The 23,428-nt window shown below is 47.3% G+C and overlaps 2 protein-coding genes across 11 annotated transcripts in view; one reads left to right on the forward strand and one right to left on the reverse strand.

The window, feature by feature from the left end:
- Window positions 1–23,428, forward strand: part of TG (thyroglobulin) — a 273,445-nt gene that overhangs the window by 184,478 nt on the left and 65,539 nt on the right. The window lies entirely within an intron of this gene.
- The window catches only part of SLA (Src like adaptor), a 41,814-nt gene that overhangs the window by 13,873 nt on the left and 4,513 nt on the right, over window positions 1–23,428 (reverse strand). For 3 of the 8 annotated variants that reach the window (XM_021942668.2, XM_021942666.2, XM_021942669.2), the window contains 3 exons: window positions 11,597–11,697; window positions 2,415–2,514; window positions 1,505–1,591 (listed from right to left, as the gene is read on the reverse strand). In XM_021942668.2, the coding sequence (XP_021798360.2) occupies window positions 1,505–1,591; window positions 2,415–2,514; window positions 11,597–11,657 (248 nt within the window). In that variant the 5' untranslated portion in view covers window positions 11,658–11,697. Of the gene's footprint in view, window positions 1–126; window positions 754–1,504; window positions 1,592–2,414; window positions 2,515–11,596; window positions 12,582–15,096; window positions 15,254–23,428 lie in introns of those variants that run through there. The other 5 variants (XR_002524024.2, XM_031669775.1, XM_021942672.2 and 2 more) reach the window with 4 other exon arrangements.

The following is a 23,428-nucleotide window of genomic DNA, read 5'->3' on the forward strand; positions in this document are numbered from 1 at the left end:
TAGTCTTGAACTCTTGACCTCAAAGCCATCTACCCGCCTCAGACTTCCAAAGTGCTGGGATTATAGGCGTGAGCCACCGTGCCCAGCCCTGCTCTTCCTATTTGATATGTTAAGGGATGTGATCACCTCTATTAGATTGGTAGCCTCATAGGGTCATAATTATGTCACTCCTCCTGGGTCTTCACTACCCCCAGCTCCCACCAGCTGCAGCCCCATATCTTCAGCATGAAGGCGTTGATGGGTGCTTGCTAATGAATGAACAGCTCCAGGGCGAGCAACTGATGTAGAAGAGTCATGTGATTCCCATCTCTTTCAGAACGTGACTCGCATGGCAGCTCCTGCTCCACTTTTGTTCACCTTCATCATCCTAAGCATGGAAATGGCATCTGGTATTCACAGTTTTAAGATCATGAATACTAAAATTAAACTCGCAGAATTCCAGTCGTCAAAAGATTCAGGTGGTTATCTCTGTTTTGCAAGATGAGCATGTGGCACGTAGAGTCCTCCTCTGGACGTGAAGAAGTAACTTAGTGTTTATCAATGGATGCCTCCTTTCTTTTCCATTTCCAATATGCTGTGCATTTCTTTGCCAACTTCTGGCCTCGGTAACTTGACAGATGAGGATGACGTAACTCCAGGAGGTGAAGCGACTTTTCCAAGACCCTCACATGGAAGGAGGGAAGCGAAGATTTGTGCCCAGGTGTGCAGGACTCCAAAGCCACCCAGGAGGCTGCAGAGGCCTCACAGGCGTGACTACAGGAGAAAGCAGGGTGCTTATTTTCTCATCAGTTGAGCCTAGTTTTCTAAGATTTATCTTGTTCATCTTACCCATTTTTCAAGGAAGGCACATAAGCATTTTTGGCAGTAAGGATTCTGTGTGCTTCTGGATAGGTATTTGATTAGAATATAGCTAATATTTATCGAGTGCTTACTGTCATGCTTGGCATTGCTCCAAGAACTATACATGTATCATTATATCTTATTCTCCTAACAGCCCTACATTTTGATCGTATAGTCATATATTATTATCCCTGTCGTTCTATGTTATGATCTCTCCTTGACAGGTGAGGAAAGGGAACTGATGATGATGCAGACAGGTGAGGAAAGGGAACTGATGCATAAAAAGCTTGTTCACTGGCACACAGCCAGTAAGTGACAGAGGCAGGATTTGAACCTAGACACACTGACTTCTAGTCTCTGCACTGTGCTGTGCCCTCCGGTAACATTTCCCAGCTGTTTACCACTCTGTGCCAGGAACACCATGTTAGAGCTGAAAGGTCCAACTTCCTTCATTTTACTGAGGGAGAAGTTGAGTCCCAGAGAGCAGAAGAGATAAATTAGCTTAAGGTTGCTCCTTTCCTTATTGACTGGGTTGGGAGCAGGAATATCTCTTCTTGACCCAGTGCCTTCCTTTCCACTATGAATGCTGGAAACTTTGTTCCACCTTATGAGTCAGCAGCATAAGCATCATGCTTAATTGATGCCATTTGAGAAACGTACTCACCCATGGTAAACTCTGGCCACACATATTCCAGGGATGTAACTCTCTCGACCAGTGCTAAGAGAAATAGCTTTCCACCAGCCCCCTTCACTGTGAGAACAAGAACAGAGAACACAGAGATAGGTAAATAGCAAAACCAAAGGATGAATGAACAGAGTAACCAGATTTAACCCAGGAAAGGTTGGAACATTCCTCTTTTAAGATTTGTCACTGGCCACGTTAACCCAAATTCCGTCATCTGAAAATCTACCTTTTAAAGTATATGTGTCCAGTGGATAGCCCTCCATTGCAAGCCAACTGGGAAACCCTCCCGTGTGCTCGAAATAGCTGCTTTTCAGGGTTTAGCAGTTAATGTTCCCAACTGTTGGAGGCTTTTTAAAAATAAATCTTTACTATATTGATTTATACTCTGCAGTATAACCAAATATAGTTTCAATTATCTGCATCAATGAAGATCGAAATAAAAGGGGCTCAGAACTCCTGTCATGTTCTATAGCCCATATTGAATCAGACTGCAGAGGTAAGAGGAGAGAAGGCAAATCTTTTATATTTCTCATCCAAAGGATTTCCAGACCCCGGGGCTGCCTTCCCAGTCTTCATTCCTACATAGCATCAACACTGCACATGTGGTGGGAGATGAGAAGAATATGATAAGAGGTTGGATCATAAAGGATCTCAAAAGTCAAGTTAAGGAATTTAAATTTGATCTACCAGGCAGTGGAGAGCTATGGAAGGTTCTAGAGCACTGGCCACATTAAAGAGGAGGGTTGCAGTATGGGTCAAATTTCTCACCTCGTAATGGGACCAGGACTCATGTGGACCTACACCACTCTAGCTAAAAATCAAATACTTTTCACCTAAACCAAGTTTATCCTGTTTTGAAGATTGCACAAGTTTTGGAGAGCTGACTCACTCGGAAATCACACGCAGTTTCTCCCCTCGGCGGAATATCGGGGGACTGATGTCAGGAGATGGGTAGTCACTCAGCACGGCAAGGAAGTCGCTATCAAGTCCTGGGGAAACAAAGGCAAGGGGGAAGGGGGTAGGTTGCTTTTTATTCACAAGGAGCTTAAAGGTAGCCTTGGGAGGGAGGGCATGAAGATGAGATTTTCCAGCAGGAGATACCTTTCTTGTTTTGAACCACCAATTTACAGCAAGGTCCTCTCTTCAGAGATGGCTCTGCAGGGTGTGCGTACGAGCCCTGAGGATCAGTGACATACTCCTATTCTTAAGCCTTCCTTGGCCCTGATGTTCCCATCTGAGAAATGGAATCCAGAGGCTATGAGATGAGTCACAGGGGCTGGCTTCAGGCCCTGTTCTGAGTCTACTAGCCTCACTCTCTCCGTCTTTAAAATGGGACTAATAATACCTCATTCCAGGGTCCTTAGGAGAGGAGATGAGAGTATGTTACACCACATACATTCACCTAAGTTGCTATAAAAACACCCCGTCTCATTACCAAAGCCTCGGATGTCCACTCTGGGACCCAGAGTTGTTATATCTATGACATTTTCGGGGAAGGGGTGTCAGGAAAAATGAGTTCTAAGGACCCATTAGGATCATGAGGCGGTAACTCTGAGGTTAAAGAAAATACTTATTTCTTGCAGAACATAAGGCCCCACGCTGGACATTTATTTCATAGGGACATTTGTTGAGGGTGGGGGTGGTGGAAGAAAAATTTAGTACTTTTCCTGATAGTGTATTGAAAGGAATTCTGATGAAGTTTTGAGAAGGAAAGAGGGCTGTCTGGTTCCTGACCGTAGAGGAGAGACCGTGATTTTGCTTTTTGACACTAAGCGATACATCTGCTTCTATCCTTAGTGATTTGACGTAATTCAGATGCATTAGATGCAGGGTAATATTTGAATACATTTTGGGGGGAAATAATAAGATGTCTTCCATATCAGCAAATGCAGTTATTATTTGCTATGACTTTCATCACTCCACCTGCTGGCTGGGACTTTGAACTTAAAATTCTGGGTAACATCATCTGTTCATTCATTCGGCAGCTACTTACTGAGCACCTGTCGTGAGTCAGCATAGGTGAGCAAAGCGAGCCCATTCTTGCTGCTCTCATGGAGCTCACAGTCTACAGGATACATAAATAGTCATGGGAGGAACTGTTCCCTGGTTCGCTAACCCCAAGAAGATCTGGAGAAATCCCAGCACTCAGGCTTGTGGGCTCCGTGGCCCAAACAAGCCACTTCCTAGGATCCACGTACCTCCAGATCCTGCCTCTTACAACTCATATGTCTTGCAGCCTCTAAGTCATAAGCCTCTCGGGCAGACTAAGTCTAAAGGGAGATTAAAGAGTAGAATCAGTGAGAAAGATGAGTGAGGTTTTGAGTGAAGGTTATGCTTATCAATTGATAAATGAATTAGAAGCCAGTGATCATGGTGGAACAGTGCAGTCGAATGTATTGTTCATTTGGGGAAGCTGAGTCACTGACAATAAGCCATGTAAAAGCAAGAGTTTCTGGATGTGAGACAGAAACCAAGAGTGTTATTTAGTGGCTTTCTAAGTCTTGGAAAGGGATCAGGGCTTTTGAGAAACAGTTGTGTCGGGATGTAAAAGGGCTGGCCCAGCCAGACCGCTGACCTGTCCTGCTGCAGATCTTCCCCAAGCCTGTGGGGGCAGCTCCCTCACATTCTGCTTTGCTGAATTCAAAAAAGGGATTCTTCCCTGTGTCGCTTTGACTTCACCCCAGTAAGTAGAGGCAGCGTTACAGTTGTGTTAAGTTTGAAGCCAGAAGTCCCAAGGTCTCACAAAGGGCAAGTTCACGTTCAGTGGGGCATAAAGTTTATGCAAATTTGGCAGTCCTCTTTGAGAAAAAATACACAATTGCAAGTACAAAATGAGGGACAGATCCCAGGAAGGTGCTGTACCAACAAGGGGGTCTCAGGCATATGATTTGTTTGACTTCCTGGCAAATCTGCCCAGAAGCTGAGTCTGACTTTGCCACTCACTGAGTGGAACGCCTCCTTCTCCTCTTGGGCCTGGGTTTCCTAGTCTAGAAAATGAGAGGTTGAAAAGCACCTTCAAGATGGAAATCCATCTTCCTGGACTAATGGCCGCCACATATGAAAGGGCTGTATATTACTGTGGTACTCTGCTGCCTCGGCTACATGTGATAGGCCTTCCTCCAACTTGCCAGGTGCCCTGGTTCTCAGAGCCTCCGGAGAGGCTGTTCCCTCTGCCTGGAATACACCCTGCTCTTCCCTCCCTCACCCCTCCCACCTGTGTCAACTCTAAACTCACCTCTGCAGAGGCTCCTGAGGAGGCCCAGCCTTCCTGCTGTACTAATTCTTCCTCTTGGCCCCTAAGATTTTCCTCTGAAGCGGTTACCGCAGGTTGCATTTTCCCATTTGTGTGACTGTCAGGGGAATGCCCATCTCTCCCCACCCCTGGCTGTGAGTTCCAGGAGGGCAGAATACCGGTGTCTTCTGTGTCTGTAGCCTGTGCCACACCTGTTTTATAAAGGATGCTCAAAGCAGTCTTACTGAATGTGCAGAGCGGTCCCTGTGCTGCAGTGTCCCTTAAATACAGCTGTCAAGCTGCAGTTTTAAAGCAGATCCAGGCAGAAGGAAACCTGATTTGTGGGAGGCAGCTGGGTAGGTGGCCATTGTGGAACCAGCCCCTTGTGAAAAACATGTTGAAATGGAGAGGCACAGAGTGTGTCCTCTGTGACAACAATAGAACCTTGAGGTAGTTGGTGTGTCTACAGAGGGGTTTGCGGTTTAATGTCAAATTCAGGATTAAGACTGTGGAACAGAACAATTGTCTTTCCTAACATTGAAAACAAAAACCAACAGAAACAAAAACAAAAGCAAAATCCCATTATAAAAACCACCGTTCCAATGAGGGAAAGGCAGGCTTAAAGGGTTGGAGAGTTTCAATTTCACAATAACAAAGTTAAGTTTCCTGTGGAATTTCCGTAATAGTGATGTTTTGATAGCTATGGCACTTAAACATCACTGAGGAAACTTTGCATCTGGGCTCTTGCTTAAGGGTCAGATAACCTGTGCCTGATCCTTTGCAAGAGATTTCACCTCTCTTTATCATGACCATTAGCCAAACGGGACAGAGTCACTGGGAAGGTATTACAGTTTGACTTGTACTTCTGTGGGGCAGGGTGGCCGTTCTAAGCAAGGCCTGGTGCCAGGATCCCTTCAAAGTCTTCCCTGAGCTTTGGTTGCTACAGAAAAATAAATGCAATGTAGGAAATTTAAGTTTGTTGGTAAAGGTGAAACATGTTATCATCTACTCCCAGAACTCCTTAGCTTTATGGAGAGCTCAGCGTTGGAATTCAAGCAGAGATAACTGAGTGAGGCAGAGAAGAGGACAGCTGAGGAAGTCAGTGGAATTATTGCAGACCTAACATAAGGAAACAAATTAAATGAAGACATAAGCACTGCGCATGAAAGAAGAAACCCAGAGAGAATTTTGGGGAGAGAAAATGGGGCTTTGAAATCAATCAGAACTGGCTAACATCCCGCCTCCCCCACTACATAGTGGTGCAATTTGGGGGGAGATTTATTTTTAACTAATCTGAGCTTGATTTCTTCATGAATAAAAAGGGAAAATGCCAAAATATGCCTCATAGGATTGAGTGAAGGATTCGTGATGTATTGCATATCAGGGCCTGCCTTAGTAAGTGGAAGGTAATATTATTTTCATGGAGAGCAGGGTCACCAGACCACAACTCAAGACCAGTGTTAGCCAATAACTTTCTAAAATTTGCAAACTAGTAGTGTAAACTTGAAAATTGCTTACTCTCTAAAAATGAACTCCACTTGGTGAGAACAGAAGGTGAAATTCAAAGGACCAAATATTTGCTGATAGCTCAACTTAAGAATGTCAGGTTGAACAAAATGTACAAAAGCGTAAAACAGGAAACGAATTCACAAAGGGGAGGGACCCAGGCAGGCCTTACGGGACTTAGTCAAGAGAGGACAGACCCTTTTGTAAATTGTCGTTCCTTGGTGCTGCATGACCATTTCTTTTTAAATACTAAGAACATTCTCAGTCACTCCCACTTATAACTGTCTAGTAAAACTAGTCATTTGTCACTTCCAGTGCCCTGCCCAGCCCTACAGAAAATACGTGATCATTTAAGGGTGAAGAAGCCAAAGCTGGGAGAGTTTTAGTCACATATCTAGGGAAAAGCATGAAGATTTCAAAGCCCAGGGTCCTTCACAGAGCCACACAGCTCTCCTTGTCACTTAATCTCCAAGCTTTCCTCAGCCCACACTTGACCCTTAACAGGGGAGACAAAGGCAGACTCCAGCTGAGTCTTCAGGGTTAGCATGAGCAGCTCAGGGCAGCTGGTGGGTAGGGAGCTGTACAGCCCAGGGATTGTAGCCTCTTGTTTTGCATTCCCTGAAGTCATGCCTAAACTCATGGTCTCTTGAGGGGTCAAAGCAGGCCTGACTTTTAATGTCTTCTTCAGGCCACACACACACACAAACAGGATTATACATGCAACTACCCAATCACACAGAGCTGGGCCGGGTAGAAAGTCTACCAAGTTCTGCGGGTCACGGTGAACCAGGCTTGTGAGCCCTCTTAGTCATATGTAAAGGGCTGTGTTTGAGACCAAGTAACCTTCAAAGCTCTTTTCTGCCCATGCCTTGGTTTTTCCATATGTTATTGGGGACAGATTGGAACTGCACAGACCTGGAGGCTTTTCAGGGTCAGTCTCAACTCTCTTAGATGCTAGAGGGTTATAGCCAGGGCTGGCATAGAACAGAAGCAAGAAATAGTTAAAACGAATATTTTGGACTGCATAGACTCAGAATGTGCTTTGCTTGGGCACCCAGAGCTTCTCAGACTTCTGTTGTTTTCATACCACCATCCCCCTCCTCCCACTCCTCGTCATCACCAGCAGCAGCAGCAGCAGGGAGCACAGCTCTGAGGGGAACCAGGCACTGGGCCGTGGTGGTACCCAGGTCCTCACGCCTCCCTGTGAGGTTGATAGATTGAAACTCCCTTATTTTGAGTATGAGGAAATAGAGGCACAGTGAGGTCCAAAGACCGCTCAAGAGCACACAGCCAGGAAGTTGAGTGCCAGGTTTCAAAACCAGGTCTCCCTGGGCAGGGCAGGGCGTGGCTGTGTCTGGACCACTCAGCTCTCCTTTGTCATAGTCGACAGCACTAGTTACTTGATAATGTCTTTTTAAAAATTAATTTACTTAAAAAAAGCTTGAGTGCTATTCTAGGCAATGTGACATCATGGATTTCTCAGGCTAGTTATATATTTTATGACGTTCATCAATGTACAATGATGTAAAAGTTGAATGATCATGTTCTGGCTAAGGCCATCTCATGTACCAACAGCGAGGTTAGATGCAAATAGAAAAAAGGGATCTGGTCCAAGATTTGACACAGATTCACTGTCTGTGGGACCCCTTGCTAGGGTACTTGAGCATCTGTGTCACTAAATCTGGTGGCCAGGCACATTCTCAGTCACTCGAGAGCAAGCCTATCCTCTCCCAGAACATGTGGGCTTCTTGAAACCCTGTCCTTTTCAGGCACACACTGAGGTGGGGAGATGGACCTGGGAGTCAGACCACCTGGCTTTGAATTCCAGCTGTCTCATCTGAGCTGTATGGCCTCAGGCAAGTCATTTAAGCTTCTTGTACCTCAGATTCTCCAACTGCAAAACAGAGATGATAACAGGCAGAAGCCTCGCGGGGCTGTGAGAATCGAGTCTGTGATAGCACTGGGCACTGTGTCTGGAGGCGGTGAGCACCAAGCGACTCTAATCATTCCCATTTTACAAAGGAGGACAGAGAGACTAAGGAGATAAACTCTTTCTCATCTCTCGTTGTGTGTCAGTGCAAGGGCAGGACTAAAAGCTGGTCTGTGGTCTGCAAGCTTAAGGGATTACAGGGTCCCCAGGGACTCGTAGGAAATTCAGCTGGCGGCTACCTCCCACCATCCCCAGGTTCTGATTAGTAGGCCTGGGGGGGACCCAGGAATCTGCATTGCAACTACTTCCCAGGGGATTCTGATGCAGGTGGTATGAGGACCACTTGCTGAGAAGCTGCAAGCTGGGTTTGAGAGGTCCCTACCTCCTTCTTCCTTCCCCGAGTCCCACCCGCCCCCTTCTCTCCACTGGGCAACTATGTAAACAGCATTATTTCTACCCTTGCACGGGCAGAAAGGGGTCTGTGCTGCTGCCTCTGTTGGTGCCTCTTCAGGTCAGGGTGATAAGAAGAGAAAGAACAAAGAGGGGAAAAAGATCACAGCAGAGAGAGAGAGTGCTCATTTTAAGGTGGAAATATGCCATTTCCTGACCACAGCGGGACTTCCCTAGGTTGTATTAAAAAATCCTGTACTGCCCATGTCTGGTACAGAAGCATGCATAGAATTTTAGAGAAAATGAACATTTTGGGATGATTTCAAAGTTACAGAACTACCAGTTTCACCACTTTAAAACTTTTGGGGAATGGCCATTTAGATATAGCCTGGTACAGTCAGGTAACACTAAATGGAGTTTTTAGAAGTTTCCACACCCTTCTTTGCTGGTGCCTGCACTGCATCATGCTGTTGCTTTGAGGAGGGACTTGTTCCAGATCTCTGGGGCGGGCCGAGTGACTCACCTAAAGTCACACAGCTTCCACAGACCATTACTGGAAGTTCAGTGAGGGCCTTCTGCCTCTGAAACTTGTTCTGTTTCCCTCTAGTCCTGCTTCCTTTTGTCGGTTTTATGACATTAGTTCCTGAGAAATCAACTGATCAGGAATGTTCTGAAAAGCTTAGTTTAGGAAAAAAAAAAAAAAAAGACAAATAGGCAAAGCCATATTCCAAGGCGTTCACAGTCCTGGCTTGGGAGAAGAATGATCTCCCAAAAGGCCAGAAAACATGGTTGTCTGAAAGTGTCCAGGCTGGCCTCTGTGTGATTTCTATGCAGGGCCAGGGTCTGTGGTGCCTTTAACTCTCTGGCGCTGAAGCTAACTGAGAGCTGGCTCTAATTGCACATTGGCCTAAAGCAATGAGCGAGACCTGCACCGTCTCCTAGGTTACTCATTTGAGGGTAACCGGATGAGCAACCACAGGAGCATTAGCTGAATAGGAGCTCACTCCATAAAAACCCTGACCCTGTGCATGAGGCCGATGGGGACTACTTAATACAGCATCACTGCACCGCCTTCCCCTCCCTCACTCAAGTTAGGTACAAGAGAAAGAGGAAATAACGTTAGGACCAATGATCGGGGGAACGTTTCAGGGCTGGGGGTTGGAAAAGCAGCCCACCAGCGCTTGATGTGGTTGCCTGGATCACAAATGGGGTATGACCGGGGGAATTCTCTTCACCAGGGGGTGGAGGGGTGGGGAGACCCCTCTCTCTATCTCTGTTCTAGAGGTGACCTCCCACCCACATAATGGAAAAAAATAAACTTATTTCATGACAATTTGCATTGAAAAGTTGAAGGCAAATGAGCAAATCTTGGAGGCTGTTTTCATGAGGTTCGCTCAAGCATGCTGCCCCTCTGCCCCAGGCTGAGAGGTGGCGACCTAAGATGGGTTCGGTGGGTGGGTGCGTCCCCAGCCTGCCTGGTCCCAGGGCCCTGTGGTGTCAGTTTTCTAGCGGTGGTTATGACCAGAGGAGGAGACTGTGACCAAAGCCAGTTTGGAGAGGGTGAGAAAGAGCCCGGCATTGTCCCGACAGCAGCAGCAGCAGCAGCTTAGCCGCCCTGCATGTTGCACACTGTTCTGAGTGTGGCACGGGAGGTAGAGGGCTGCTGTCCGCAGGGCCCTGAGGGCACATGCTCTGTTCCACCTTGTAATCTGGTTCCACCTCCTCGGTCCTGGGGAATATTCTTTTTGTTTATCCCTCTTCCTTTCGGCTTGGGAAGGGGAGTTACTTCACCAGATAAATAAGAGCCACTAGTATTATTCTGCATCTGACTTGAAAGGGGTGTGGGGTGGCTGGGTCTTGGCATGCCGGCTTGGGGGCATCTGCGGCCATTAGACCACACGAGCTGGGCCTGTCCATTTTGGAAGCGGTGAGAAGGTTCCTTTGTGAGTGAGCCACAGAAGTCATGAAATGCGTAGTACCTGGAGGCAGCACAGGAACCTGGCACAGTCCACTCCCCTGTCAAGCTGGGCAGACAGGGCAGCCATCTGTGCCAGTGAACTCCTCCCAGTGCAGTGCTGCAGGGGCTGCTGGGAACCATGTGTGGTCACCCCTGCTAGGAGATGGGACACCAGACCCCAAATGCTACCATGTAAGGTGAGAAGTAGAAGTGTCCAAGGTGCCCCCCAGCCTTCCTAACCGTCCCTTTCGCAAGACCCCAGAAGATGAGAATTATGGACTAGGAATCAGAGGAAATAAAGGTCAGGCCATTAGAAGGGGCCAGCATAGCTGAGCCCAGAGCATGGTGGATTTGATGTTCAGCCTTTGCCCATCGTTCACTGGTGTTCCCTCCCAGGCCTCTGACCAGTTGCTGAGGGACTCTTTGTAGCTTTGAGAATCTAGCCAAACCTGACATCTCTCCAAAAAGCTGACTTTTGCCATCACTGATTGACCTGCAATATTAGGCTCTTCCCCTGAGAATGCCTGTTACCTTGCAGTCCCACCAATGGAACATAGGATTCCTTTGTTTTCAGGAAGATGTCACGACGGTGCCTAGCTTAGAAAAGTAACACAGATCCAGCTCTTGCGGGGCTAACTATATGGATGATATTATATTATGGGCTGCCAGAGTTTGGTAAACAGGAGTCTAGATTTCAGAATCAGATGAGCCTGAATTGGATATTTATCAGCAAATGCCCAATGATGTGGATCCCATTCCCTTTGTGAGGCTCAGTTTCCCTACCTGGAAAATAAAGGGATTAAACCAGCTGATCTTGGAGATCCATCTCAAAATGCCAAAGATTTGACATCCTTCAGGTGTGCCAAGCATCCAATCCTTTTCATCTTTTAATTATGAAATATTTGAACCACAAACAAAACTAGAGAGACGGATATAATGAGCCCTTCAGTACCCGTTGCCCCATTTAAGTAGTTATCAGCATCCACCAATGCCCAGTCTTTACCACAGGCTCTTGTAGCACAGACTTAAGCATCTCACCAAAGAAGCCAGACTTACCCTCTGGGTTGGGCAGGGGCCTCTCGGCAGGTGCAGGGGCAGATTTCATGCTGTTTCCCATTTCTTTCTTTTTCCCTGGGGCCGCTGGTGATGCCCAGAGCCTACGGTATAGGAGACAGACGGGGAAAGTCAACCGTGCCCTGAGCCCTCCAAGTGGAGAATGACCCAGTTTAGAGAGCATCATGCATCATTTTTCTAGCAGCTTGCTTCTTGAAAGGCGGCTGTTTATATGTGAAGATGAGATTGGTGAAGATTGGTTACTTTTGCGCAGTTCAAGTTCTTTTATCAAGGGAATGACAGAAAAACCACAGAAAGGGAAGTTGCTAGCAAATGCTGTTGGTGGCAAAAGTTTCCATTCCTTCGCACCCTCGCTGAGGATGGTAAGCAGCCACAGCAGGGTTTGTGTGAGAAACCAAGCAGCATTTCAGGTGGCCCAGAAAGTATCTCCACTCAGGGGCCCTCACCATCAACTCTGTGCACCAGGAATTCAGAGTACAGAGCTGTGTGTCTGTACAACCAAAGGCATGAGGACAAGGTTCTTTCTGCTGCTACTTTTTGTCATGCGTTTGAGTGTGTCAGCATGCTTTAACAAAGGATGAAAGGGGAAAACTTCCTAACAATTCTGCGTACCGGCTGCATGCTGCTGAAGCCCTTTCACATCGACTGTTACGTTTGATCATTGTAAAGTCCTTGCATCATGCTTAAGCCTATTGTGCAGTGAGGGAAACTGAGTCTCAGAGGGGGTAAGTGACTCGTGTGAGGTCACATGGCAAGTAATTGTAGAGCTGAGATTTGAACCACTGATGCTAAATCTCTGGGTTGCTCCATAACAGTTTCCAAGGTAACCACCCAGGCTTAAATTCTCGCTGTGTACTTATAAGCTAGATGACTACGGGCAAGTCATTAATCTTTTCCGTTTTTGTTTTTTTGAAACGCAGTCTCACTCTGTCGCCTAGGCTGGAGTGCCATGGCATGATCTTGGCTGACTGCAACCCTGCCTCCCGGGTTCAAGCGAATCTCCTGCCTCAGCCTCCCAAGTAGCTGGGATTACAAGCACACGCACCACACCCAGCTAATTTTTGTATTTTTAGTAGAGACAGGGTTTCACCATGTTGCCAGGCTGATCTTGAATTCCTGACCTCAGGTGATCTACCTGCCTTGGCCTCCCAATGTGGTGGGATTACAGGCGTGAGCCTCTGTGCCTGGCCAAGTCATTAACCTTTTTCTAATCATTTGGGAGGACACTAATCGAACGAACAGTGTTGGGTTATGGTTACAAAATTAACTGAGATAAAGCATGGGAACCACTTTGAACATGGCCTGGCATAGAGTACATGTTAGTTATTACTCTGTTTACTGATTGTCCTTAATGATAAAAGTTCCAAGTCTAGACCTTCATACGAATATTTTGGAAAGAGACATAGATTATCAGAGAATAGGGTTTTAGGGAAGCCACATTCCCTCTGGATGGTAGAAGCACAGAGAGGAAGCCCACATCCATAAACAGAGCTCTCTCTGCTTTGTGGGGTCAAAGAGAAGAGATGGAACAGGGTCGCCCCGTCGGCCTCTAGCCCAAATGGAAACTAATCTCCCACCTACCTGTGTCTGCAGCTCAGGATCGAACCTTATGAAGGGCACAAAAGTCAGCCCGTCCAACTCCCACCCTGGCCTTGAATCCTGTCTCCATGCCCTATGTGTACAGGTTCTGGAAAGAAGTACACTCTCAGATGAAGGCCCTGCCCAGGCTGAGGGAGGTCTGCACAGCTCCCTGATTTAAGGGAAGGGGCGGTGTGAGCTGAGACTCCTACTATATTAAGAAACAAGGAACACCAAAATGAGAGTTGTTTAAAAGTCCATGTATCTTAGACATTTACATGAATAACTTGTCACTTACTACTCAAGCTAATGCTTAGTGATATTCCCAAGACAATGACAAGGCCTGCAAAAGCTATAAACTCATAGTGCACCACAGAAGGGTTGGCTAGAATGGGCAGCATGTTTAAAGTGAAGTGCAAATCCCATCCTTTTTGGACCCTATTGATCTTCGTGACTAGAAAAGAGGATGCCCTTGCAAATTTAAGGCTCGGGCCCTTCTTTCTCCACTCTTGCCCCTACCATCCTCACAAACCAGAAAAACATCCACACTTAAAATCCCAGGGCCTCTACCTTGTAGGAACCTTCTAGCAGCTGGGCAGGTTCTAACAGCAACACCTGGAGTCCAGGAGGGCAGGGATACGTTGACCGTGTCTCCATCCCTGAGCCTGGCGAAGGTACCCAGGAAATGTGCTTCCCCAAAATGCTTACAGAAACACAACAGGTGGTGTGACTCCAACCCACATTCCCCGCAGTTCAGCAGACACTTCCTGGGCATCTACCCGGTGCTGGGCCCTGGGCCAGAGACTTGAGGAAGTCAGGATCCCACCCACATAGTGGGAGTGTGCTGCCTCCGAGGCCCAAGTCAGGCAAGAGGGAAGAGGCAAACCAGGCAGCCTCCCTGGCCCTGAGGGGATTGTAGCCACACAGGCTGCCCCGCACAGGCCTCGGGAAGCTTGTCATGCTGACATGCAGGCTGGCTCCTGCAATTTTCCGGGGAAGCATGCGTGTGACATGCAGAGGCTGTCCTACACAAAGACCTCAGGAAGCATCTCATTTATTGACATTCACAGAGCCTGCTTTGCTGAGCCTCCAGAGCATGTATGTGACACACAGGCTGTCCCACACAGACCTCATGAAGCACATGTGACATGCAGGCGCTGTCACGCACAGGCTCAAGAGCATGCGTAGCCCAGGCATGCACAGGCTGCTCTGGAGCCTTAAAGGGGCTTACGTGCTCTGTGCCACTGGCACTGTCCCACAGGCTGTCCTGCACATGCCTGCCTCTGTACTGCTCCTTGGGCCTCCTGGAACCTGCCTGCTGCCTTGGTTCCTCAGACTCTTTGTTTATCATCACCGAGGCCTTCGGGCTTCTGGGGAAAGTTCTCGACATGCAGAACTAACTCTGAAACCACATGTATGCTGGCCTCGCCGATTTGCCACCATCTCCGGTGTCCCCAGACACAGCAAACTGTCCCAACAATGCCTTTCTGTCCTTTCAGCCTGACTCATCGAGTGTCATTCAACACCTAGTGATTGTGCCCAGAAACCCTGCCCCCATAGGTTCCACCCCTCCAGATGCCAGGGTGCCCCCAGCCTGGCCAGCCTTCCCTCCCCTCTGTCCCCTCCCCCAAGCTGCTTCTAAACAGCAGGCTCCCACCACAATGTCTGATCTCTCCCCTCCTTTATGTCAACCATTCCAGAAAACAAGTCAGAACAAGACTTTGCTATCCATCAAAGAGAATCCCAACATCCTCTCTCTTCCCAACAGCTCTATCATTCTTCTCAAGCATTTGTGTGCTATTTTGGAGGGATTCCTGGAATCCACTACAGGAAAAAAAAAAAAAAAATTAAACTTGCATTTTTGAGATTGGAGAAATGAAGTTCAACCAGGAAAAGAAACGTACCCAGGGTCACAAGATGAGAAAGTTTGAGTCAGTCCTGGAGGCCTGGGTTCTTCTAGCTTAACACTCTTCTCTCCTGTTGCTTGCACTCCCTCCTGTTCTGTCTTGCCAGTCAGAGTTCAGTCTCCGTGAAAGAAGGGGCTGTGTCAGGGCTGTATGACTACCAAAAAAACCATCAGGTCTCAACAGCCCTTTAGTGGTCTGCTCAGTGGCTTTCTACAGTCTTCAAGAAGGAGTTAACTTATCTGAAAGAGGCTTTTATTTGAGAAGAGTGAAAATGCCCCCAGAGAATGAGAGCTGGAGTCTCTCTAATGAAATGGCTGAACAATTTGATTTAATCCGTGACAGTTTTATGCAGTGGCTGAAGGTGGGAGAGAGGGTACCGGAGACATAATTGCTTCTAAGAACAATAGAAAAGGGCAAAAGAGAAATGAGTTAATTAACACTGGTTCTACAAATTCTTGATTTCTTTCTCCCTTTCCTTGGTAGTATAACTCTTAGGTTTCTGGGTCATAGAATCATAACTGCTATTACCTTATTTTCCCTTCGGTCTTTGGACCAATGCTATTTCCTTTGTGTGAACTTGGACCTTGGTTTCCTCTTCTGAAAAATGAGACGAGTGAAAAAAGATGATCTCCAAAGAGCGAGCCTTATAACCCCATTTAATTGTAGCAATCAAGACTCAATGGTTTTTAAAAATTATTAATAAAACAACCATTGGCATTTTTCAAATGAAGTCCCATTAGACAGAATCCCAACTCTTGTCTTTATGTGCTTCAGAATCAATGGAAGACAATTAATGTGTACAACCACCTTCTGGGAGGCAATTTGCAGATATCGTTGTGTTTAATCTTACAAGCATTCCCGAGGGCAGATAATCTTTTACTTTGTTAGTGTGAGAACAGGGTTTAGTCACCTGCCCACTGCCCTGGAGCTGGAAACCTTACATCTCCTGACTTCAGGACCTACACCTTTTGCTCAGGACCATGCCACTGTCTCTCCAGTGTAAGGAACTCTGGTCAGTGTGCGGCTGGCTGCCATTTGAGCAGAAGCATGGCATGGAGAGGTCACATACTGGCATGGCATTGCCATCGACAATGTGGGATATGCCGGCCAGCAGCATATCCTCTTAATAGGTTTTAGTTTTGCAGATCTGGGTCCTTTCATTGTGTGCTCTGCATTGTCTTATAGATCCAGGTGGGGAGGCTTCTCAGAACCTTCCATTCCTGGGACAGCGTCCCAGGACAGTTCTGTGTACCTGGTCCATCTTGTGCTTCTGATGCCTGGCCTTGCTGCTGGGAAGGAGGGTAGCCTGAACTCCTTTATTTCTCTCCCAAAGGGGAGAGAAATTGAGGAAGTCCAACCAAGGGAAGGCAGGTCATAAAGCCAGGAACTCAACCCTTGGTGACAGAATTAATTTGAAAATGTACTTAGGGATGCTACCTTCCCTTTGGCCTTAGAAATTTCTGCTGCAAAGTGTGACAGCTATAAGCCCATTCATATGACCTTCCTCTAAGGCATGGGAACACAGTACAGCAAGTGGAGAAGCCTAACTGTCTACCATATATGTGAATGCCAACAGCAACAGTGATAACCAGAACACCCCCATCCCACAATTGGTCATCCTCTGTCAGGCACGAAGCTAAGCACTGTCCAGCCAGTATGTCCTGGGTTGCTCAGAACAACCCCACTTTATAGCTGAGATCAATTAAGTGACTTGTCCAAGGTTATACTGCTAGGAAGAGGTAAAACTGGGATTCCAGCCAGGTCTGCCTGGCTCTAAAACCTGTGTTCTTAATGGCCACCAGTGCTGCCCTGTTTTTCTGTCCTCTGGCTAACCCAAGAAGGCAACAGAAAAGTGATTTTTAAAAGTCATCAGGCTGGGCGCGGTGGCTCACAGCTGCAATCCTAGCACTTTGGGAGGTTGAGGCGGGTAGATCACATCAGGTCAGGAGTTCAAGACCAGCCTGGCCAACATGGAGAAACCCCATCTCTACTAAAAATACAAACATTAGCCAGACATGTTGGCACATGCCTGTAGTCCCAGCTACTCGGGAGACCGAGGCAGGAGAATCACTTGAATGCAGTGGGCAGAGGTGGCAGTGAGCCGAGATCAGGCCATTGTACTCCAGCCTGGGGAACAAGAGCGAAACTCCATCTCAAAAATGCAATGCAATGCAATACGATACGATATGATACGATACGATACGATACGATACAATACGATATGATACAATACAGTAAAATAAAAGTCATCAAAGCAAACCTTAGGAAGCATAAACTTTGGGGGAAACTTTAATACAGTGGAGGCCCTGAGAGATCTCTTGGATGTCACTTGGCAGTGTTTGGAAGCCCAGGTCTGGGTGTCCAGTGGGGGTGAAGGGTGCAGAAGTGCTGCTGGGAGCAGAAGAAACAAGAGAGAGAGGCTAGTTGAGGCATGCTGTGGTCAAAAGGGCAGGAGTGAATTGCAAGAAATGTTTTCTAGCCTTTCACAGCATTATTTTTAAAAGGCTGTTACTTAGGAGGCTGAGGTGAGCAGATCACGAGGTCAGGAGATCAAGACCATCCTGGCTAACACGGTGAAACCCCGTCTCTTCTAAAAATACAAAACAAATGAGCCGGGCATTGTGGTGGGCACCTGTAGTCCCAGTTACTTGGGAGGCTGAGGCAAGAGAATGGCATGAACCTGGAAGGAGGAGCTTGTAGTGAGCCAAGATCACGCCACTGCACTCCAACCTGCGACAGAGCGAGACTCTGTCTCAAAAATAAATAAATAAATAAAAATAAAAATAAAAATAAAAATAAAACTGTTACTGCTGTGGAACAAAACAAAGAAACAAAAAGGAATACTAGCTGTGCTTTTAGTATCTCCGTTTCATAAAACTATTGCCACTCAAATGCATACATATGGAAAAATATTAAAGAGAAATTTCCAAAATGTTTCCAAGGACTCTCTCTGGGTAGTGATTTTATACGTGAATTTAAATTTCTTCTTTGCTTACTTATTTCTAAAATACCCAGATTTTCTCCCAGGTGCATGAATTGCTTTTATAATCAAAAGGTTGGAAAGAATGAGGGCGCCTTAAAGAAGAGATTTTCAAAGCAGGCAGGCCTGAGTGCAGATTCCAGCTCCCAACCTGCTGGCTGTGTGTCCTTGGGCAAGTTGCTTCACTTCTCTGAGCCTCGATTTTCAAATCCACTAATTTGGGATACAAGTATGTGCCCTACGGGGTTGTTTTGAAGTTGAAATTATGGGTCATATCTAAAGCAGAGATATGTTTGGTAAATGGCAGCTAAAAATTTACCAAAGCAGAGGCTAGGGTTGGCTAACTCACTGTGCAAGCTTGAGCAAGTACCTTCCTCTGTCTGGGCCAAAGAGTCCTCAAATCTGATGGGGAAAGGGTTGGGCTGAACAGTTTGTCATGGCTCTTTTGCCTCAACCATTTTCCTGCCGTGACTGTACCCAGTACTGGCACAATTGACTAGGGACTTGCTCAGTGCTGCCTGTGGTCTGACCCTTGGTTTCAGGAAAAATAAGAGCTGGCACAGGGGCTTAGCATCCGGTGGTCTCCCTGGCAGGATTTCCGGGGTCACCCACCACATCCTGACCTCACTCCACAGGTGCACCTCTCCCAGTGCGAGGCTGGGGGCTGCCAGGGCCGCCTGCCCTGTGACCCACATAGTCCCCTGCTCTCCTCTAGGGCAGGTGCAGCCACAGGACTATTCTACCTGCTCCCACCCCACCCCCATCTGCTTCTCCTTTCTCTGCACTGCAGAGGAGGGCTGCGGCATACCAGGGGCTCTAGGGGCACTGACAAGACCTACAGGGGCAGACGGCCAGCTCAGAGAGGGCATGCAACCCCCAGCCTTCTTCTCAGGCCTGAGTCCAAGCCAGAGGCCCTCAGGAGCTCCTGGGGAAGAACGTGGGATCCTCTTACCTAAGATATTTCAAACGCCTGGAATCCCAGCACGTTGGGAGGCCGAGGCTAGTGGATCACCTGAGGTCAGGAGTTCAAGACCAGCCTGGCCAATGTTGTGAAACCCTGTCTCTACTAAAAATGCAAAAAATTAGCTGGGCGTGGTGGCAGGTGCCTGTAATCCTACTTACTCGGGAGGCTGAGGCAGGAGAATCGCTTGAACCTGTGAGGTAGAGGCTGCAGTGAGCTGAGATCACATCACAGCACACTCCAGCCTGAGTGACAGAGCAAGACTCCATCAAGAAAGAAAGGAAGGAAAGAAAAGAAAAGAAAAGAAAAGAAAAGAAAAGAAAAATTCCCCAGAAGCTCAATACATAGAACAGATGAAAGTAAGTAGCTGCATGGGGCTGGGGGCTCAGCTCAGCATCTCATCCCTCTACTACTCTTAATAGGATACCTCAATCCTGGGGCATCATAAAGCATCACTTGAAAAGTAGCAACTCAGCACTCTCACAGGACAAGGGAAAGACTCAGAGAGGGCAAGCAACCTGCTCAAGGTCACACATTAAGTTTGGATGAATGCATGACTCCCTGCCCAGCACTCCATCCCCTGCAGGAGAAGCCATGCCCATCTATCTGTTAACCAGGCTGTGGGCCTGACCCATGTGTCCAGGAGCCTGTGTGCTGGCCCCCTCTACCCTTGAGTGCCCAGAAGGGAATCTCATACACTCTCAGGCTAACAGAGAGGATGGACTTTATGCTAAGACCAAAAGAGGATGGAGATATCCTAGTGTACATTTTAAGGTCGTTTTAAGATATGGAAAGAAGCCAGAATTGAGGCCTGTTTTAATTCCATTCTTTATTAAGTCACTAGACCATTCTTTCATTTGTTTTTGTTTTTGTCTTTCATGGACATAGTCATATGTGACTTCTTGGGTATTCTCATGGAAGGATTGGCAAGAGAAGGTGTTGAGGGCTGTTCACAGCCTACAGTCTCCGTGGCTCACAGCCACATTGACGCAAGGGCCTCAGTGACCCAGACGTGTCAGTACAGTGAGTGGGTGTCTTATGAAGAGCTGTCTGGCACACGGAGGCGGGCAGCAGAGGCCATTCCTGACGTGGCTTTGATACTTCATGGAAATAAAAAGAGCCTCCCCCACCCATTTCTTTCTTTCTAGATAGACTTTCTGTACACAGAGTCTCCCAACACACAGGGATGGTGAGGTGGGGCACCAACCCAGTCAGCCTGTGGCTCTGTTAGACTAGAATATATTTGCTGACAAAACCAGGCTATAAATGGGGTTTGGGCCCAGGCCAGGTCCTGGATACCTCTAGATCCTATAAGCAGACTGGCCTAGCAAACGTTGGCAGTGAAGAAAGAGTGGTAAAGACAATTATTTTAATCCTAGCCATTACACAGAATGGGGAAACAATGACTAGGAAACAGGCCTTTTCTTTTCATTTCAAATGTGGATACCTGAGAAAGGCAGGTTTCATCACAGAAGGTGGAGGTAGATGGAAACTTTCATGAACATCCTAAAGGTCACCCAGGCATCTAGGCACAGGGACTATAAAGTCCGTGATTTCTTTACTGCATCGTATTTCCCAGCAAGAGTTACTTTTCCTTTTTATTCATACATGTGAATCACAGCATGACTCATAAACTTATCAAGTAAGATGGGAATCAGCATCTCACCTGACACAGCATTTGCCAAGACCAACTCCTGATCTGGGATCTCCCCTCACTGTCAGTCACTTGTTGAGGGACATGGACCCCAGAACCCCACACTCTGTAGCTCCCAGGCATTTGGTCTAATGGGGCTTGGTCTCTCTAAGGAGATCTCCATGATGTTTTTAATTTGCTATTAATGTGCTCCTCTTTTGAGCTCGCTGTTCCCTCCTTAGCTCCTCAGGAAAGCCGATTGCCTTGCGGTGGGTCCCAATTCGACGGGCATTTGTGTGACTGCGTGGTGAGTGCCCGTCTCCCCTGCTGAACTATAAGTGCCTTGAGAGCAGCCACCAGGTTTGTTTCTACTCTCGGCTGGGACTCAGTAGTTGCTCCATAGGGAAATAGAAGGGAACAGTTAGAAACAGAAGAAACAGGTTGGGCGTGGTGGCTCATGCCTATAATCCCAGCACTTTAGGAGGCCAAGGCAGGTGGATCATTTGAGGTCAGGAGTTCAAGACCAGCCTGGCCAACATGGCAAAATCCCATCTCTACTAAAAATACAAAAATTAGCTGGGCATGGTGGGGGATGCTGAAATCTCAGCTACTCGGGAGGCTGAGGCAGGAGAAATGCTTGAATCCAGGAGATGGAGGTTGCAGTGAGCCGAGATTGTGCCACTGAACTTCAGCCTGGGTGACAGAGCAAGGCTCCATCTCAAAAAAAAAAAAGAAAAGAAAAGAAAGGAACTGAAGAAACAAGGTGGGCCTAGGAGACCGTGGATTCATGGTGTGCTAGTAAATGTCAAGCAATCAATGTTTCAGGGCAAAAAATTCCTAATAGTGTGTGCCAATTTCTGTGGTGTAAATTCTCCCTCCATGCTGACTTCTAGTTTCGGGTGTGACATCTCTGAGGACAGAGTAGGAAAAAGATGTGTGTAATGCGCCTCATAAGTCAGCAGAGGCCGCATCCAGACACGACTGGAGCAAATCAACTCTTTATGGAATCTTTCTCCCGACAAGCATCTGTTTTTGGAACAGTTGCCTACAGGACTCTCTGTTTTCAAAGCAAAAGAGACTCATCTAAGTGGGCATCCACTATGCGGAGGGCCTAAAGCAGATGTTTAAAATACACAGACTCATTTGATGCCCCCAAGGACATACCATTTTATAGACGAGAAAACTGAGTCTCAGAGAGGCTAAGTAACTTGCTCAGGGTCATACAGTTAGTTCAGGGCTGGGGCCAGCATGGGAATCTGAGTCTCGGAGAGGGTGCTCAGGGTTGCGAGGCTTGTTCAGGGCTGGGTCCAACCTGTAAATCCTTTATCTTTTTACTGCCACTCCTAATTCCTTCAGTAAAACCTTCATCCCAGCTTAATGAAACTTTAATTCTAAAAGCAGATGCTCTAAGAGCTAGGACTTCTGGCGAGACCAGAGGAGAATGCACACAGGCCTGGGAGCTAGAGTGCCCACTGCCCTGTGTCTGCAGGCACCCTCGTTCCTGACCATGGCGAAGCTGTCCCTTCTCACTGGACAGTCGTTGTCAACTTTGCATAAAATCACTGGGATGGGTGGCTCCAGTACTGTGAGGGGGAATTTATCTCAATTGTTTCCCCTAATTTTATCTAATTTTCATTTTGTGCACTTTAGAATCCACAGTGGGCCAATCAACTCCCCCTGAGACTGTGGCCAAGTCACTTTCCTCTTTTGGTGTCATTTCGCCTTTCTATAAGTAGTGAGGGGGCCAGCTGGAGGCCTTCCTGTGTCCACCCCAGATTCGTGCCGGCCTGATGAGGCTTTGTGTACAGCAGCAGGAGAGGGGGTGCCAGTGCGTATTGAGGAATTAAGTGTCCTAGGTGTGTTACATGTACTCTCCACTTGACCTCCACAGCTCTCTGGAGTATGCATCATTACACTGAGGCCTTTTGTCTAACTGGGGAAACCAAGGCTCCCAGCTACCGTGCCCTTAGACCTGAGGAAAGGGATGGAGGGCAGCCTAAAGCAGAGCTATCCTTTTTTCTGGCAAGGTTATGGTACTTTCTTGTGTGCTAGAGGGTTATGCATGTCATAGTTATTCAGCAGGTGGATTGATAGGTTTGTGGATAGAGCTGTGTGATGAGAGGTGGGTCCAGACACTCTGGTGCTTAGAACTGGCATTCAGAGGATGCATATTTTGAACCGATTGTCCATGTGGCTTGGAAGGCATGTAGGGGAGAAAGGGGAGGAGTGGGGGGAGGTGGCACATCTGCAAACGGGGACGGGGAACACGTTCAGCTCCCAGGGTTAGTGTGAGAATTAAATGAAACTGGCTGCACTGACTACACTTGGTCCCCTCTCTTGTCACTTCCTGGCTCTACTTCCTTCACGGCACATACCACAATTTGTCCTTATGCATTTGTTTCTCTAAATGCTTATTGCTCCCAGGGCAACTTTCTTAGGATAGGGTTCAAGTCTATTATATTCCTCAATGAAAAGCCATGATCTAGCAGGTACCTGGCACATAATACAAGCTCAGTTAGTTAGAATGAATGACTGAAGGTATTGTATATAAACTACCTGGCACAATATAGACAAGAGGTGGTCCGCTTCCAGGGAAGCCCGGACCGTCTGAGGTAGTTATTTTGCCCCTAAGCACAAGCCAGCAACAATTCTCACTTTCACCAACCCCCTCTACACACATATACACACCAAGTCCTCCAACCCTGGTTCCAGTCTGCCTGGTGCTAAGGTGGGAAGCATGACTTTGCAAAGCTGT

The sequence above is a fragment of the Papio anubis genome, chromosome 8 (assembly GCF_008728515.1).
Source record: "Papio anubis isolate 15944 chromosome 8, Panubis1.0, whole genome shotgun sequence".
NCBI lineage: Eukaryota > Metazoa > Chordata > Mammalia > Primates > Cercopithecidae > Papio > Papio anubis.